Source organism: Salvelinus namaycush, chromosome 6 (assembly GCF_016432855.1).
Source record: "Salvelinus namaycush isolate Seneca chromosome 6, SaNama_1.0, whole genome shotgun sequence".
NCBI classification, from domain to species: domain Eukaryota; kingdom Metazoa; phylum Chordata; class Actinopteri; order Salmoniformes; family Salmonidae; genus Salvelinus; species Salvelinus namaycush.
The window spans coordinates 18996974-19015512 of NC_052312.1; the positions used below are offsets into that span (position 1 = coordinate 18996974).

Consider the following 18539-nt stretch of genomic DNA (forward strand, 5'->3'; position numbering starts at 1 on the left):
CCGACTAGCTAGCACAACCACGTCCACACGTCAGAGAGCGATGTCAAAATAGAGGGAAATAAAGAAAATAATTTGGGGGGACAAAAGAGAGAGGAACTATGAAGCGCTGAGATTGCAGCGATTTTTTCCACCAACTTCTGGATTTGAGTTTTTGAACAGATTTGTAAGATTATATATATATATATATATATATTTACATGTATTTATGATTTTTGCTACCACAAAGGATTTGTTGTGTAGAGTTTGAAGTGTGGCAAGAAAGTATCCATGAGGGCAGATTAGTGGCATATTATTTTGGTTTTTAAAGATCATCACGACGGATTATAATTAATAACGTGGAAAACCAATAGAAGCAATCCCATTGTGAGGTTCTCTATCCTCTTTTTTTTGGTAACTCGCACATATAGAGGAATGTTACCCCGGCTTGAGAAGGTGATCCAGCTCCTGACGCTGACGTGCGGACTGTTCTTTGGAGTTGTTTCAACGGAAAACGAAGTAAAGGCAGAGGTAAATCATTATGACAACATGCATAAACTCAGAAACTATTTAAAAACTATTTAAAAGTATAATAAGGCAGACATTGCTTAAGGTTTATACGAGAAGGGTGGGAGTATATATCAACTACTATGTGTTATTGCCAATAGTGTCTACACTTTCTGTACCAGTCTTCATAATTGGCACTATTTTCTTTCTCTTGGTCTTATGATGGGGTGGCATGATCTTTAAATTGAGGGCAATTGAAAGGCAAGGTTAAAACCAGTGAACATTTCAGTAGAATCTGAAAAAGAGATGAAAATGCAAATAATAGTCAGAAAAATTACATGACTCTGATTTTGTGGTTTAAAAGAGAAAGAAGTGAGGAGGGTTAAAAACGTTGGGGGAGTACAGAGTTGTGAAAATTCAAGTCAGCTGCTTTGTTCTAAGAAACTGGGGGCTGTGGTGTGTGTGTGTGTGTGTGTGTGTGTGTGTGTGTGTGTGTGTGTGTGTGTGGGCGGGCGGGGGGGGGTAATGGTTTTCATCTGTACTGAGTTATGGTAGAGAGAGACTGGAGACTGGAGAGGAAGCTGTTCTCTCTTTTAGCAAACTGGACATGAAGACTGTCTGGAGCAACAGAGGCATCATACCCATTGTAACTGGTGGGACACTACTAAAGTATAGCCTACACAAACACTATATTTTGTCACACTATATTGTGTCATGGTGTCATTTCAAAATGATTAGGTGACATGATGCCTCTGGCCTGGGGTAATTCTAGATCTGTTCTTCAGGAATTCCAGATCCCTCTATCTACTCATCCCAGTGCGCTTTTAGATACATCCCAAACGATCAAGAATAACCAACATTAGCCATGACTGCAATAGCCAATCGCCAAGTCAAATGTATCCAATGGTGCTCATGCATTTCTCCTAGTCTTTTCAGTGCTGGCCCTCCCTGGCCTACACATAGAGGTTGTTCTTACTAAGAAAGACAGGATGCTTGGAGGAACTCAGGTCCTGACTCAGTGACCACAAACAGCTGGTGTCTGAGTCAGCCAGACATGATGGATGTCCGAAATGGCACCCTATTCTTTATGCAGTCAGCGAGACATGGTCAACCACTGGTTGCACTGTCAGCTAGAAATGCCTGGGAGACTGTCCATTTACGAGGCCACAGTTTAGTGGACCAATCAATACAACATCTATAACCCTGTGATAATAGTGTAATAACTGCACACACAACACTGAGACGGTAATAAAGCATGCACAGTGTCACAATAAGACTGCAGATGTTGATGCTGGGTCCATGACAGATCTAGGCTCAGTTTACCCATTCCAAATCCTACCCATAATGCCAACCGAAGGCCCATCAAATTTGCCCATATTCCTACAGGAGTAGGCAGATTACCCAACCCCAAATCCCAAGGAATGCCATAAACAAGATGGAATTATCTGACCCTGGAACAGCAGTTGAGGGAAACTTTGACCTACTCTGCCCATAGCAGCCATGATGGAAGATGGGATTATCACTAATTAACGGTTTCTGGTTTAAATCACCTGTGTGTAGTACACTGTATGTAGCGGTAACCTATGATGAATACGATGTCTGTTGTGTGGGAGGGATAAAAGAACAGAGCACGAGAGTGACGAATAGGCTAAATAATGGATAGGGTTGAGATGAGAGGATGGGATGTTGATTTTATGCTGACAAATTCCGATTTACGGTATGAAAGCACAGAACTAAGTAGGAGTAGAATTTTCGGACATTCCTTTTTAGTGATTTAGTATTAAGTCACTGCCCGCGGAGTCCAACTTGATAGGCCAGGGAGGCTAAGCCTACAATTTAACTTAAAGCTGTGATGAGTGAGGAGAATGTCTTAGCAAATATTCACAGTCATAGGCTTCTCTTAAGATCGAGCTGCGCTTTTTGAAATGGGATAGTAACAAAAAGAGCTATACATCACAAAATATCTCTTTACTCTATATATGTACATTACTTTGTGCACATACTATAAATCCAAGACAAAACCCTCCTTTTATTTAATTTTATTAACTTTTATTTACAAAAACACCTTGTCTCACTTTTATAAAATTGCTGGTTGGACTTTAATCTTAGCCAATGGAAGTGGAAAGGAATGAAAATAAGACGATCCATTTCACAGATCTCCGCAACATGTGTCTGAATCTGAAAGTCCTTGAAGTTTTTTTCAAACACGATAACAGCAGACATCTGGAGGCAAGGTGACTAGCATGTCTCGGGATCACAGGGAAGAGATCATGCCAGGGGTCCATTCCCAAATGGGTTGGACCCATAGAAATAGAAATACTAGAACGGGATACATTCTCAGACCACAGTAATTTGGGGCGGAAGGTAGCCTAGTGGTTAGAGTGTTGAGCCAGTAACCGAAAGGTTGCTAGATTGAATCCCCGAGCTGACAAGGTAAAAATTCTGCCCCTGAACAAGGCAGTTAACCCACTGTTCCTAGACAGTCATTGTAAATAAGAATTTGTTCTTAACTGACTTGCCTAGTTAAATAAAGGTTAAATACATTTTAAAAAATGGACAGTGTGGGTACCATAGAAATAGAATGAATAGTTCTATTTCTATGATCGGTATATTCAATATTGTTGCCGAACCACCCATCACAGAGCATTCACTTGAATGGGAATGTCTGCTCTATTGATTATATTTCTATGGTTTGGCTGGGTTGTTTTTGTATGGTTGAAGCACCCTGTTGGAAAAGTGCTGGCGCATGCTGTTCTACAAGTGCTCACTGTCACTTAAACATTTTCGGGCAGGAAAATATTCAGTTAATCTATCTGCCGCAGGGAAAACAAACCAACCGATGGATGTCTATGGAGAGATGGTGTGTTTATCCATTCCCCTCAAGTGCTATCCCGGCAGTTTTCATCCTAGAACCCATTATTTGTATAACAGTAGACATAGAATTTAGCCTTCGTGGCCCAGATGATTAAGGGATGTGCAACTTTCCCTTTCAAGACGATTCGATATGTATCTATACACATGGGCTCCAATATGATACAGGAACAATATGTTTTAGTTTGAAGCGATTCGGTATGAATCGATGCGAAGCGATTCGATGCATAAACACAGTCATTTTCCATTATAAATTATAATCTGTTGCTGATGGAGCTCATGAGCAGGGCCTCTGAGCTGGATCTGTCTGAGCTGACTTTTGTGTGTGTGTGTGTGCGTGTGTGTGTGTGTGTGTGTGTGTGCGTGTGCGTGTGTGTGTAAATTATGTCTATGTGGTATATAGGCACCTGAGCTGAGCCATAACGGAAACTGGGAATCTACCACCCCCCCATCACCCAATAATTAATTTGTGCAGATTAAAAGTGTTAGAGCTGGTAATGTATCAATATTTATCTTTAAAAAATAGCTATGACATAGCCAATGAATATATAGCACAACTTTGTGTAACCCCCGTCTCATAATCAAATGGTTTAGTCCAGGTACTCCCAAACTGGGGTACGCGTACCCCCAGCGGTACCTGCAATGCCGTCGGGGGTACGCCAAATAATTGATTTTTATGTTAAAAAATTATTTAAATTATTATTTCATTTTTTTCTTCACATTTTCAAACTCCATTTATATTTTCCAACGGGGCTATACATTTGGGTGAGGTTTTTTGTCTCGCCTGGGTAGCCTCGTTTCACTGCCAAAAATAAAATGAAACCGTCTAGTGTTCAACGAAATAACAACACAATGTCAAATACAGGCATCCTAGTCAAATAATTAACATCCAATCACATTAATCGCTACTCTCTTGCAGGAATTCCCCTAACGGTCCGTATGTAGCCAAACGTAGCTGCTGCTCACTCTGTTTGCTCAAAAATGGATAAATGGTTAAAAAAGTAAGGCCCGCGTCCATAGAGACACATACCAGCTCTACTGCTACTACCAGCAGTACTACACCTGCACCTGTCGACGACACAAGTTGTTCTGCTTCCACGAGCACATCCAATGCTAGCATCAGTAATTCTACATTTGCTGTTAGCCCAGCTAGCATGAACACTGACAGTTGTGAATTTGATGCAGCTGAAGAGCTACTGCCCCTTTACCCAGGAAAGCACCGAACAACAGACAGGGATGTTGGACCATCGAAGAGGCGCAAATATGATGAGAATTACATTGATTTGGTGTTTACTTATATTGGGAGTAGTGCCTTTCCTCAGCCACAGTGTGTTATATGTGCAAAAGTACTATCTCACAACTCGAAACCTTCACTCTTGTGCAGACATTTAGAAAAAAACATGCCAATTTGAGAAATAATCCACAGGAGTTTTTCATCAAACAACACTGTTTCACGACGCATCAGTGACATGGCAGGATATGTTTTGAAACAATTACTGCTTCGCATACAAGCCAGAGAATTCTATGCGTTACAGCTGGATGAGTCAACAGACGTGGTGGTCCTGGCACAGCTGATATATGTCTGTTACATTTATGGGGGGTCAATTAAGGAAGACATCCTCTTCTGCAAACCACTGCAAACCAGGACAACAGGAGAGGATATTTCTAAAGTACTGGGCAGCTTTGTGACATCAAATGGACTTTGGTGGTCAAGATGTGTTGGTATCTGTACTGATGGCGCAAAAGCCGTGACAGGGAGACAACGCGCGTGCAAGCAGTTGCTCCCGACGCCACTTGGGTACACTGCAGCATCCACCGAGAGGCTCTTGCTGCCAAGGGAATGCCTGACTGCTTGAAAGACTTTTTGGACACTACAGTGAAAATGGTTAACTTTGTTAAAGCAAGGCCCCTGAACTCTCGTGTATTTTCTGCATTATGCAATGATATGGGCAGTGACCATGTAACGCTTTTACAACATACAGAAGTGCGCTGGTTATCAAGGGGCAAAGTATTGACACATTTTTTTTAAATTGAGAGACGAGCTTAAAGTTTTCTTCACTGACCATCATTTTCACTTGTCTGACAGCTTGCATGATGACGAGTTTCTCACACGACTGGCCTGTCTGGGTGAATCATCCTAATCTAGGATTACAGGGACTCTTCGCAACTATATTCAATGTGCGGGACAAAATTGATTAAGAAGTTGGAGCTCTTCTCTTTCTGCATTAACAAGGACAACACACAGGTCTTTCCATTATTGTATTGTTTTTTGTGTGCAAATGAACTCAAGTTTACGGACAATGTCAAATGTGATATAGCGAAGCAACTGAGTGAGTTGGGTGCACAATTATGCAGGTACTTTCTCAAAACAGATGACACAAATAGCTGGATTCGTTAGTCCACTTACCGATATCTGAACAAGAGAGCCTCATCGAAATTGCAACAAGCGGTTCTGTGAAAATTTAATTTAATCAGAAGCCACTGCCAGATTTCTGGATTGGACTGTGCTCAGAGTATCCTGCCTTGGCAAATCGCGCTGTTAAGACACTGATGCCCTTTGCAACCACGTACCTATGTGAGACCGGATTCTCGGCCCTCACTAGCATGAAAACTAAATACAGGCACAGACTGTGTGTGGAAAAAAACTGAGACTCTCCAATACAACCCAACATTGCAGAGTTATGTGCATCCTTTCAAGCTCACCCTTCTCATTAACCTGTGGTGAGTTATTCACAGTTTGTGATGAACAGATAAGGTTTTATATGTAAGATGGCTAAATAAAGAGCAAAATGATTGATTATTATTATTATTTGTGCCCTGGTCCTATAAGAGCTCTTTGTCACTTCCCACGAGCCGGGTTGTGACAAAAACTCACACTCATTCTTATGTTTAATAAATGTATCGTATAGTGTGTGTGTAGCAGGCTTACAGGGATGGCAAAAAACAACATTTGAGAGTGCGCTGACCCTGGTGCTAGAGGGGGTACGCAGCTGGAGGTTGAATGTTTGAAGGGGTACGGGACAATAAAAAGTTTGGGAACCACAGGTTTAGACTGTTTGGAAGTTGATGGACTCAGAGTGAGTTTCTCATCTTATCCTGCTTTGACCATGCAGTGCAGGTAGCAAAAGTTCGACCATGCTGTGCAGGTAGAAGATGTTTGACCGTGCAGTGCAGGTAGAAGTTGTTTGACCGTGCAGTGCAGGTAGAAGATGTTTGACCGTGCAGTGCAGGTAGAAGATGTTTGACCGTGCAGTGCAGGTAGAAGATGTTTGACCGTGCAGTGCAGGTAGAAGATGTTCGACCCTGCAGTGCAGGTAGAAGATGTTTGACCGTGCAGTGCAGGTAGAAGATGTTCGACCGTGCAGTGCAGGTAGAAGATGTTCGACCGTGCAGTGCAGGTAGCAAAAGTTCGACCATGCTGTGCAGGTAGAAGATGTTCGACCGTGCAGTGCAGGTAGAAGATGTTCGACCGTGTAGTGCAGGTAGAAGATGTTCGACCGTGCAGTGCAGGTCGAAGATGTTCAACCATGCAGTGCAGGTAGAAGATGTTCGACCCTGCAGTGCAGGTAGAAGATGTTCGACCGTGCAGTGCAGGTAGAAGATGTTTGACCGTGCAGTGCAGGTCGAAGATGTTCAACCATGCAGTGCAGGTAGCAAAAGTGATTTGCTGTCCTCGTAATGAAAATATCAACTTTATCCTGTATGTCTAAAAATGACCACATATACTGATTGTTTCAAGCAAAACTACCAAAACCTTTGCCGATGGTGAACCTGAACAATCAAAATCAAATCCAATGTAAGCCCCGATCAGCATGTAGCAAACTGCGCACATCAAGCAGTTTGACTAGATTACTGATATTGCCTGGGGTTGTTTGGTATGCAAAGTGACTTGTAGATCAATGACTGTCAACATAATTACATGCTTAGTTCAACCCTGTAGGAGAGGACGCAGTTGTCACAAAAGATGAGAGGTATTTTCGGTAAGGTAGAAAGAATTGTAAACCGCCGATTCGTAATGTTTCAATGGATTTTCTTACCGATGCATGATCGGTTTAGGGCCCCCCGGCCTATGCACTCATATCTTAAACGATTTAATCAGGGACCGATGTGTATCGGTGAATCGTTAAAATTAATTGTGTAGATTGGAGCCATGTGCAAGCTAGTGTCCAGTGTTGACTCGGCCATACTTGGCCACTTGAGGGGTAGGCCTAAGACTAGCCAAGTGTATTATTATGTTATAAATGTACGCTCCTTTAGCCTAGAACTCAGCTATTTTACATTGTATTAAGCGTGTATATACAGTAAAAGTACTTTAGTTAGCATTAGTTAGTTAGCATTAGCGTGTAGCGCTGGTTCAGGTTGAAATGGGTCAGAGATGTGGGACGCCACACTAGGAGGCCAGGAAGGCTAATGTGTCTCTCAGACTGAGCCGCTTACGACCAAACTCTGGTGTCTGTTTTTTCCGTTGGCACCGCCTGAAGGGGAACAACTGACTCAGTCTACTCCGTCTCCCTCAATATAAAATTAAACTTTAATACTCCTGTCCCCTATTTTCTGACCCTTTTCTTATTTTTTTCTTATTTTTATTTTTTTACATCTTTATCCCCCATTTCTTTCTCACTTTCCTTCATTGTCGTTCCATACGTCAATCCCGATTAACGTTTTATTTTCCTTTTCTCCGTTTTTTTTCTTCTCTCCCGCCTTCTCTCTCTCAGCATCAGTGAACTATTAAAAAAGAGAGTCGGGAAAAGATACCACTAATTCCTCTGCCTAAAGAAAACCAGATCCACTATAAAAGACATGTGGACTGAGAGGGCTGAAAGACAGCTCTTTTCAGTTTGCTTGAAACGCAAATATCTGCAGTATCTTCACGCTTGGCAGAATTGCTTCTTGCTAAATACCTTATGGTATATATTGGTAAGTTAGTCTAGCGGCCAGCTATTTAAACTTGCAGTAAGCATTGTTGAATTACCAACTGGGCTTGGGCCCATTGATCATCAGTTATCATATTAAACACGGCAAACATTTGCCTCCACCTTATGGAACGTTTTGTAGAATTGCAGGAAATTAGCAGAAAAACTGCAACAACAAAAAATAGGGGGGGGGCACCCCCATCAAAGTTTCACATCCCTGGTAGTATACAGTAGGTACTATACAGTAGGTAGTATACAGTAGGTACTATACAGTAGGTAGTATACAGTAGGTACTAGTATATTATCAGGCTACTTTATCCTCAGGGTGTCTAATACTTTCATGAGTGTCTGACCAATAGTGGCACCTGATCTGACTGTCATATCATATGATGACATTATTAGTCACATCTGCATCACTATCTGCTGGTTGAAATGAATGACAGATGTTACTAATGTTGGACCGGATCTATATTTGTCATCCATCTACTCATAATTTTATTTTGCAGGTTACACAGCCCGTCTTTGTTGAAATGCATTTCCTTAGAATATATGAATCGCTGCAAATTGCGTAACTCATAGGGACTTGCGTCTGTTTACTAAAATCGCAGTCACATGACCCGAGGCTATGACCACACACACATGGGTTTGTAGTTACCCCGAAACTGGCAATAAGCGACGTAGAAGTCCTACTAAATAGAACCTTAGACTGGAACTGCTGCTGGGAGTTCCAGAGGAGAGTTGCATGATGGGATAGCTGGCGTTGTCAGAGGGGATGTGAGGCTTTGGGAGATAGAAAGAGAGAGGGGGTAGAGCAGAGAGAGGAGAGAGCAGAGGGTGGGGGACACGTGGGGGAGAGAGGAGACCAAGATAGAGAGCGAGAGAAGGAGAGAAGGAGAGCGAGAAGAGAGAGAGTCTTCTCGGTGTGGGGGGGGACTTTTCATCCTGACTGAGCTGAGAGTGTTTTCACAGAGCCAGACGCGTCACCACAGTGGAGCCACAGCACACACTAGGAGCAGTCAGATAGAGAGATGGAGAGAGAGGGGGGGGGGGGGGGATGGAGAGAGAGAGGGCGCTTGGAGGGAGTTAGATATACAGACATGGAGAGAGGTTGTTGGAGGTGGGGACCAGATGGATTGATACAGTGTGTAGGTCTTGCTGAAAGAGGGGGCTGGTTGCAGTACTGACATGAGCAAAGGGAGAGTTTACCTCACTCTGCAGCCTATAATTGAACCTTGTTTTTCACCCTGTCTGCTGTGGCTGTGTGTGGTAATATTTCTGCCCAGGTACAAGCCAGCCATTTCCTCACTCTTACTCTCTTACACTCCTCTCTTTTTCCTCCCTCATTTAAATTCAACTCTTCTCTATATTAAAAAAAGACCTCTCATCTAAAACGACGTGAGAGAGAGACATTCTAGGAAAGAGGAAGGCTGACTATATTCACCCAACTAACTGTAAAATGTATACTATTACATAGACACACATGGGTGGGGGTTTGAAGAGAAAAGGAGTTAGAGAGAGATGGAGTAAGTTAGAGAGAGATGGAGTAAGTTAGAGAGAGATGGAATAAGTTAGAGAGAGATGGAATAAGTTAGAGAGAGATGGAATAAGTTAGAGAGAGATGGAATAAGTTAGAGAGAGATGGAATAAGTTAGAGAGAGATGGAGTAAATTAGAGAGAGGGTTGGGGTTTTTCTGGGATTACAGAAGAATTCTCTGTAATTCCACTGACTGAATTTGTGGAAAAGATTGAGACACTCACTGACTGCCTGTCTGTGCAGCACACACACAAGTGCACGCACACACACACACACACACACACACTCATCTTGTCTCTCACCCACACACATGAACAAACTTGTCCATGATGTTTGATAACATTACATCGGACTAGAATGAATCATCTCCATTAGGTTGATGTTTGTCTGAGTGTCTCTCTCTCTCTCTCTCTCTCTCTCTCTCTCTCTCTCTCTCTCTCTCTCTTTCTCTCTCTCTCTCTCTCTTTCTCTCTCGCTCTCTCTCTCTCTCTGTAACTTTAGACTAAGGCCAGAGGCTTAAGCAGCTCCGCATGACTGCTCTTGTATTTGAGAGCGAGACAGGTGAAAGTTTAGCACTACTCGGTCAGACATTTGACTGAAACGCCGTACCCAGCTAGCGCATAACGTTCTGAGAACCATATGTTTCTTACATCTTGGTGAGAGGGTGGTCGTCCTACGGTTACTTTGCATACAACCTTCTTACAACGTTCTGGGAGTGGCGCAGGATAGTCGCTAAGCTATATTTCATCTAGTTAAGTATGATCTCACCTGGTTAAAAGCCTCACTACCACTACTCAGATGCGGTCCCGTGTGGCTCAGTTAGTAGAGCACGGTTGTGGGTTCGATGCCCACTGGGGGAAAAGATAAGAGCCTCTGCTGAATCACTAAATTGTCACATGAATCATAGATGTTGTTAGTATAGATGTCACTCCTCTCTCCCTCTACATAGGCATGTAGGGTCTAGAAAGCACACGTCTATTTTCTATGAGCCCCCGTGGTTCTGACTGAGAGAATAGACGAAGTTCTGGGGATGAGATGACATCAGTGTTATGGTTCTACTGTGATTTATTCGGCTTGATTCTCTTCCCTCATTTCTCCTTACAATCCCACAACAAAGTCACAGTTTCCTTTCAAAATGCCCAGCATAAGCTAAGGAGCAAGTTTTTAATGTGTATAAATGGAATTACATTGCAGTAACTCTTGCAATAAAAATAGTTTTTTGTATAATTCAGTGTGTGTGTGTGTGTGTGTGTGTGTGTGTGTGTGTGTGTGTGTGTGTGTGTGTGTGTGTGTGTGTGTGTGTGTGTGTGTGTGTGTGTGTGTGTGTGTGTGTGTGTGTGTGACCAATCTCTGTCTGTTTGCTGTTGTAAGGAAGGGAGTGTGTGTTCCTGGCTACAACACGGTTTTGGTTCAATGTCAGCTTTGCATCGGTTTATTCAAACACTGGAGACTAAACTCCCATCCACCCACCCAGATCTCTCTCCCTCTCTCGTTCTTTCTTTTTCAATCTCTCTCTGTCACCCTCACACACATACACACACGCACGTTCAGACAAGCACTGTAAGTAGGCAAACAGGCACACCCACAGATATTGACACACATGTACACACAAAACATTCTTTACAATGACATCCTGGGTCAGTTTCTGTGTTGTTTCTGGCTGATGGAAATGGTGGGAAAATCCAGAGAGAACGAGAGCGAGAGGAATGAGGGGAGAGAGAGAGATGTGTGTGTATCTGTGTCTGTGTGTGTGTGTGTCCTTTTCTACCATTATCTTCAAAGACATTGAATTGTCCAGGGTCTAACTGTCTCTACCCTCCCCTCTCTCCTCTTTCTATCCCAGGTATGGCTTCAGCAGTATGGCTACCTGCCTCCAGGGGACGTCCGAGCCCAGGCTATCCGCTCCCCCAAGTCCATCAATACGGCCATCACAGCCATGCAGAAGTTCTACGGCCTCACCGTCACCGGATCTATGGACACCAACACCCTACAGTGAGTCCTGAGTGACGAGACAAAGTCAAAGAATGCAAATATTGAAGCGTTATGCGCATAACTTATTGCTAAAGATTCATGCTGTTGGCTGTTTTTAAAGTGCCCGTGAGAATTGCAGTCTCAGAATTGAATACAGAACAGCTAACCCACTTTAAGCAATGTCATTACCCCAGATGTGGTACTAAACCCATTCATAAGCTCTAATGATTTACTCAGGTATAGACATTGTACAGTTTGTAACATGGTAAAGGTAACAAACAGGTGTGTCTTGCTGTTGCCAGGGCGATGAAGCGGCCGCGTTGTGGCGTACCAGACAAGTTTGGATCTGAGCTGAAGAGCAACCTGAGGAGGAAGAGATACGCCGTACAGGGGCTGAAGTGGGACAAACAAGAAGTCACTTTCAGGTAAGACTACACAGCTTTAGTACTACGACACAGCTAATATGTACGCAGTGAGTCTAACGTCCTCTTCAGTCTTTAAAGTTCACTTTTCACATATAAGAATTACACAGACAGTATAAATAAAATATTTATCTCAAGGAACTTGTTAGATCTCCTACAGTTCTTAAGGAATATTAATCAATCAAAATGGAATCATATTGAGATTGCATCGAACAAACACAACCAATACACATTTCAGAAGATATTATTATATATTTATTCTTTAAAACGTCAAATCTGCTATTTCCTTCCTTTCCCTCACCTAGCATACAGAACTACACCCCTAAGATTGGGGAACACGCCACATACGAGGCTATCCGCCGGGCGTTTAAGGTGTGGGAGGCAGCCATCCCTCTCCGCTTCCGAGAGATCCCTTACAGCCACATCAGGGACAAGGTCGACAAGTACGCTGACATCATGCTCTCGTTCTCCGAGGGTTTCCACGGCGACAGCACGCCGTTCGATGGCGAGGGCGGCTTCCTGGCCCACGCGTACTTCCCCGGGAACGGGATAGGGGGCGACACGCACTTTGACAATGCCGAGCCCTGGACTACCGGCTACGTCGACCAAGGGGGTAAGAGACAAGGGAAATGGGGCGGAGGGGGGAAGAGGAAAGTGAGGGAGAGGGGGAGGAAGAGGGAGAAGGTGAGCAGGGAAGGCTGGTGGGAGGAGCTATAGGAGGATGGGCTCATTGTAATGGCTGGAACAGAACAGATGGAACGTGTTGTTGTAACTTTAATGTGTTACAGAGTTAATGTTTAAGTTAATTCATTGAGCTGTATCTAAAGATATTTATTTACAGTTATTTACATATGTAATTGTATTGGTTAGTATTGAATTACGCTTTTGACTGCAAGTTCCAGAATGCCTTGCGACAGGAAGTAGAGAGTGAACGCGCTAGTTAAGTGCAATTAACAGGTGATTATTTGGCCACTTTACGCTAGCATCTTACTGGCATTGCTCTGTAGAATCTAAAGTTGTTAAATGTAACGTGATCAAGAATTATTACTAAAAGAAGCTTTCATATCAAACCCGACGTCCCGAGTCATTACTTTGAAGATAGTTATTCTATACGTGTCAAACACATGAAAACCACGTTTGTCTCCATTCCATTTATCCCATTCCAGCCAGTACCATGAGCCCGTCCTCCTATGGCTCCTCCCACCAACCTCCACTGAAGGTGAGAGATTATCAGAAAGAGGAGTGAGAGCTGGAATAGGGTCGAGACCAGGGGAGAGAGGAGATGAGAAGCGAAAGGGGGGGGAAGAGAATAAGCGTAGAGACTTATACAGGAGGTACAGGGAGTGGGAGCGAGTGAAAATAGACACCTGAGTGTTTTTCACTGGGTTGTCTGTAAGTCGGAATTCAGTCAGTCTGAGTTACACAGTGTCTGTACTTTGTTTGGTGAACGTGCTACTTTTACTCTCTTTTCAAACGGTCTTTTCCCTCTTCCCACCTGCTTCTTCCTCCTCTCTCTCTACTCCCTCTCTCTACCTCTGTAGGTAATGATGTGTTCCTGGTTGCGGTCCATGAGTTGGGTCATGCCCTGGGTCTAGAACACGCCAACGACCCGTCTGCCATCATGGCTCCATTCTACCAGTGGATGGACACAGAGAACTTCCAGCTGCCTGATGACGATCGCCGAGGCATCCAGGCAATCTATGGTAAACTCCTACACTCTTAGAAAAAGGGTTCCGAAAGGGTTCTTCAGCTGTCCCCATAGGAGAACCCTTTTTTATTACAGGTAGAATACTTTTTGGTTCCAAGTATAACTATTTTGGGTTCCCTGTAGAACCCTCTGTGGAAAGGGTTCTACATGGAACTCAAAAGGGTTCTACCTGGAACAAAAGGGTTCTAACTGGAACCTAAACCAACATTTTAGGTTCTAGATAGCACCTTTATTTCTAAGAGTGTAGTTTCATGGAATGTGGTAGCAATGTTCTTAGAAAGTTCTAGCAATGTTCCTGGAATGTTACAGCAATATTTAATACGAACTGTCTCTTTATAATTATTCAGGAATCCTAAAAGGGCAGGAAGTTCTTATCTAGTTCACAGAAAGAAGGACTTCACATTCATTTTGTCAACTCAGTTCTCACTCGTTCTCTCTCGTCCACCTCTGGTTATCGTCTTTCCTCATTTTGTCTTGAACGTGTCCGACCACAGGGTCGTCCGGAGCTCCCCCTCCTCCCCCCCGCCCCACCAGACCCTCCACACCAGACCACCCCGGACACGGACCAGATGTCTGCGAAGGACACTTCGACACCATCGCCATCCTCAGGGGGGAGATGTTTGTCTTTAAGGTACATATGGAACACATAAACTACTACATAGACGAACACATAACTACACTGAAACACATGGCACAGAAATACACACATATTGGCATATAGTGCATTCGGAAAATATTCAGACCTCTTGACTTTTTCCACATTTTGTTACGTTACAGCATTATTCTAAAATTGATTCAAATGTGTTTTTTTCCCTCATCAATCAAACACAATAGCCGATAATGACAAAGCGAAAACTGAAATATCACATTGACATAAGTATTCAGACCTTTTACTTTGTTGAACCACTTTTGGCAGCGATTACAGCCTCAAGTCTTCTTGGTTATGACGCTACAAGCTTGGCACACCTGTATTTGGGAAGTTTATCCCATTCTTCTCCGCAGATTCTCTCTGTCAGGTTGGATGGGGAGCGTTGCTGCACAGCTATTTTCATGTCACTCCAGAGATCTGAAGTCTGGGCTCTGGCTGGGCCACTCACGGACATTCAGAGACTTGTCCCGAAGCCACTCCTGCGCTGTCTTGGCTGTGTGCTTAGGGTCGTTGTCCTGTTGGAAGGTGAACCTTAACCCCAGGCTGAGGTCCTGTGCGCCCTGGAGCAGATTTTCATTAACAATCTCTCTGTACTTTGCGCCGTTCATCTTCCCTGGATCCTGACTAGTCTCCCAGTCCCTGCCGCTGAAAAACATCCCACAGCATGATGCTGCCACCACCATGCTTCACCGTAGGAATGGTGCCAGGTTTCCTCCAGACGTGACGCTTGGCATTCAGGCCAAAGAGTTCGATCTTGGTTTCATGAGACCAGAGAATCTTGTTTCTCATGGTCTGAGAGTCTTTAGGTGCCTTTTGGCAAACTCCAAGGGGGCTGTTATGTACCTTTTACTGAGGAGTTGCTTCTGTCTGGCCACTCTACCATAAATGCCTGATTGGTGGAGTGCTGCAGAGATGTTTGTCCTTCTGGAAGGTTCTCCCATCGCCACAGAGGAACTCTGGAGCTCTGTCAGAGTGACCATCGGGTTCTCGGTCATCTCCCTGACTCAGTTTGGCTGGGCGGCCAGCTCTAGGAAGTGTCTTGGTGGTTCCAAACTTCTTCCATTTAAGAATGATTGATTGAACTGTGTTCCTAGGGACCTTCAATACTGCAGAAATGTTTTGGTACAATTCCCCATTTCTGTGTCTCGACACAATCCTGTCTTGGAGCTCTACGGACAATTCCTTCAACCTCATGGTTTGGTTTTTGCTCTGACATGCACTGTCAACTGTGGGACCTTATATAGACAGGTGTGCGCCTTTCCAAATCAAGTTGTAGAAACATCTCAAGGATGATCAATGGAAACAGGATGAACCTGAGCTCAATTTCGAGTCTCATAGCAAAGGGTCTGAATACTTATGTAAATAAGCTATTTCTGTTTTTATGCTAACATTTCAAATAACCTTTTTTCACTTTGTCATTATGGGGTATTGTGTGTAGATTGATGGGGGGGGAAAAATATTTTATACACTTTAGAATAAGGCTGTAACGTAACAAAATGTGGAAAAAGTCAAGGGGTCGGAATACTTTCCGAATGCACTGTACATGCACTTACACCCACTGAGAAGGACTGAATGGCACATCAAGTCACTCAACTACCGAACCTATGTGTGTGTGTATGTACTGTACTATGTAAACACTCTGTCTTTCTGGTGAAGGATAAGTGGTTGTGGCGTGTTCGGAACAACAAGGTGCTCCAGGGTTACCCCATGCCCATCGGTCACTTCTGGAAGGGACTGCCACCAAACATCAACGCTGCCTACGAGAGGAACGATGGCAAATTTGTATTTTTCAAGGGTAGGTTCACTTCAATTGGCAATGTCCTTTTCAGTTTTTCGCATGATGGTTTTGCATTGTCATTGATAAGCCCATTCTAGTTACTGGTAGTCGTTCATTGTTTTGTTTGTATATCCTTTTCAGATCTGTGTGCTTATAGATTTTCTCTCCCCTCCCTCTTCCTCCCTCCAGGTGACAAGTACTGGGTATTCACAGAGTCCAGTATGGAGCAGGGTTACCCTAAGACTCTGAAGGAGCTGGGCACAGGGCTGCCCAAAGACAAGCTGGACGCTGCCCTCTTCTACACCCCCACCGGACAGACATACTACTTCAGAGGGACCAAGTGAGTCTCGTCTTTCATCCTTCATTCCTTTCTTTCTTTTTCTTTCTGTGTACCTTTCTATCTGAAAGAGCAGATTCGTCCACTATCCGTCCCTCTCGTCTTCTTTCTTCCTCTCTTTTGGTTGTTTTTCTCTCTCCCTTCCCTCTCCGTAACCTGCCTCTTTCTGTCTGTCAGGTATTACCGTTTCAATGAAGAGTCCCAGACTGTGGACAGAGACTACCCCAAACCCATCAACACATGGCAGGGTGTCCCCGATAACATTAAGGCTGCCATCATGAGCGAAGAAGGATGTAAGTGTGTCAAGGCGTGCATGTTAAAGGGGATGTTCTTTAGGAGTGCCGTTGAGCATTATATAAATCGACAAGGATAGAAATGACAGTTCTATTGTGATAATAGAGGAGGCTATCATAGACCACAGCAACACACTGCAATTTCTAAAGGTAATCATAATTAAGCAATAACGGCCTGGAGGGGGGGGGGGGGGGGGGGTGGTATATGGCCAATATACCACGGCTAAGGCTTATCGTATGCACAAAGCAACGCGGAGTGTCTGGACACAGCCATGGTATATTGCCGTGGTATTTTGGCCAATAATCACAAGCCCCCGAGGTGCCTTATTGCTATTATAAACTGGTTACCAATGTAGTTACAGGAGGTTTATTTATTTGGTATACAGTTTGATATGCCACGGCTGTCAGCCAATCAGCATTCAGGGCTCGAACCACCCAGTTTCTAATTAGATTTATATCGGACCTTTCATCCTCCCTCTCTCTTTTCTAACATTCTCTCCAGCCTACACCTACTTCTACAAAGCCAACAAGTACTGGAAGTTCAACAACCAGCACATGAGGGTGGAGTCGGGCTACCCCAAATCGGTGCTCAGCGAATGGATGGGCTGCGCGGGGGAAGAGCCTAAGAAGCGGGACGGCGAGGAGGAAGTGATCATCATCGAGGTGGAGGAGGGAGAAGGCGGGGCCACGGCGGCGGCCGTGGTGATCCCTCTCCTCCTATTGGTCTGCGTGGTCCTCACTCTGGGAGCCCTGCTGTTCTTCAGGAAGTACGGGACGCCACGACGTCTCCTCTACTGCCAGAGATCTCTACTGGACAAGGTCTAGAGACGAACTGAACCGAATGAAGAATGCAGAGGGACAGAAAGAGAGAGAGCGACTGAATGAATTGAAAGATTGGAAGAAAAAGGGGTTTGGGAGGGTGAGGGTGAGTAAAGTAGGCTGAAAGGAGTTGGGGTTTTAAAAGAGAAGGGGTAATGGAAGGGCTGTTGGACATGGGGTTTGGTTGGTTGGTTGGTTGGTTGGTTGGTTGGTTGGTTGGTTGGTTGGTTGGTTGGTTGGTTGGTTGGTTGGTTGGTTGGTTGGTTGGTTGGTTGGTTGGTTGGTTGGTTGGTTGGTTGGTTGGTTGGTTGGTTGGTTGGTTGGTTGGTTGGTTGGTTGGTTGGTTGGTTGGTTGGTTTGTATACGACCCAGAAGTCGAGAAAGAGGGAGAGGGACAGGGAGGAGGGAGGAAAGAGAGTCAATCAGGAAAGACAAATATATGTTATCTATTTACATGTACAGCTCTGCGAGTTTGAAATTAGAAACAGGCCCCTGCACAAAACACAGAGGAAGGGAATTATTAGATGATGATCGTGATCAACGTTCCGTGTGGTCGACACCCCACCTGCAATAAATCTACTATCACGTCTCCATGTGTCCCTCCCTCCATTCTATCCGTTCTCCTTCTTCCTCTCCTAAAATCTCCATCCCACCTAGTTGACGACTCCAGCTGAACTGCTGCCTGAATTACATTTTAAACCTTTTATACAGCTACTTTGCGTATTTCATTTTTTGGTTTCGCTCTAATGATGAAATCCAGGG

General features: G+C 44.1%; 1 protein-coding gene across 1 annotated transcript; it reads left to right on the forward strand.

Annotated features, from left to right (window-relative positions):
- Positions 1–24: 24 nt before the first annotated feature.
- Positions 25–17950, forward strand: LOC120049716 (matrix metalloproteinase-14-like). Its single transcript, XM_038996077.1, has 11 exons — positions 25–163; positions 408–507; positions 11645–11793; positions 12075–12197; positions 12500–12807; positions 13736–13897; positions 14397–14533; positions 16208–16346; positions 16518–16668; positions 16843–16958; positions 17461–17950. The coding sequence occupies exons 2-11, from the start codon at positions 412–414 to the stop codon at positions 17781–17783; spliced, it is 1704 nt and encodes a 567-aa protein (XP_038852005.1). The 5' UTR covers positions 25–163; positions 408–411; the 3' UTR covers positions 17784–17950.
- The last annotated feature ends 589 nt before the right edge of the window (positions 17951–18539 follow it).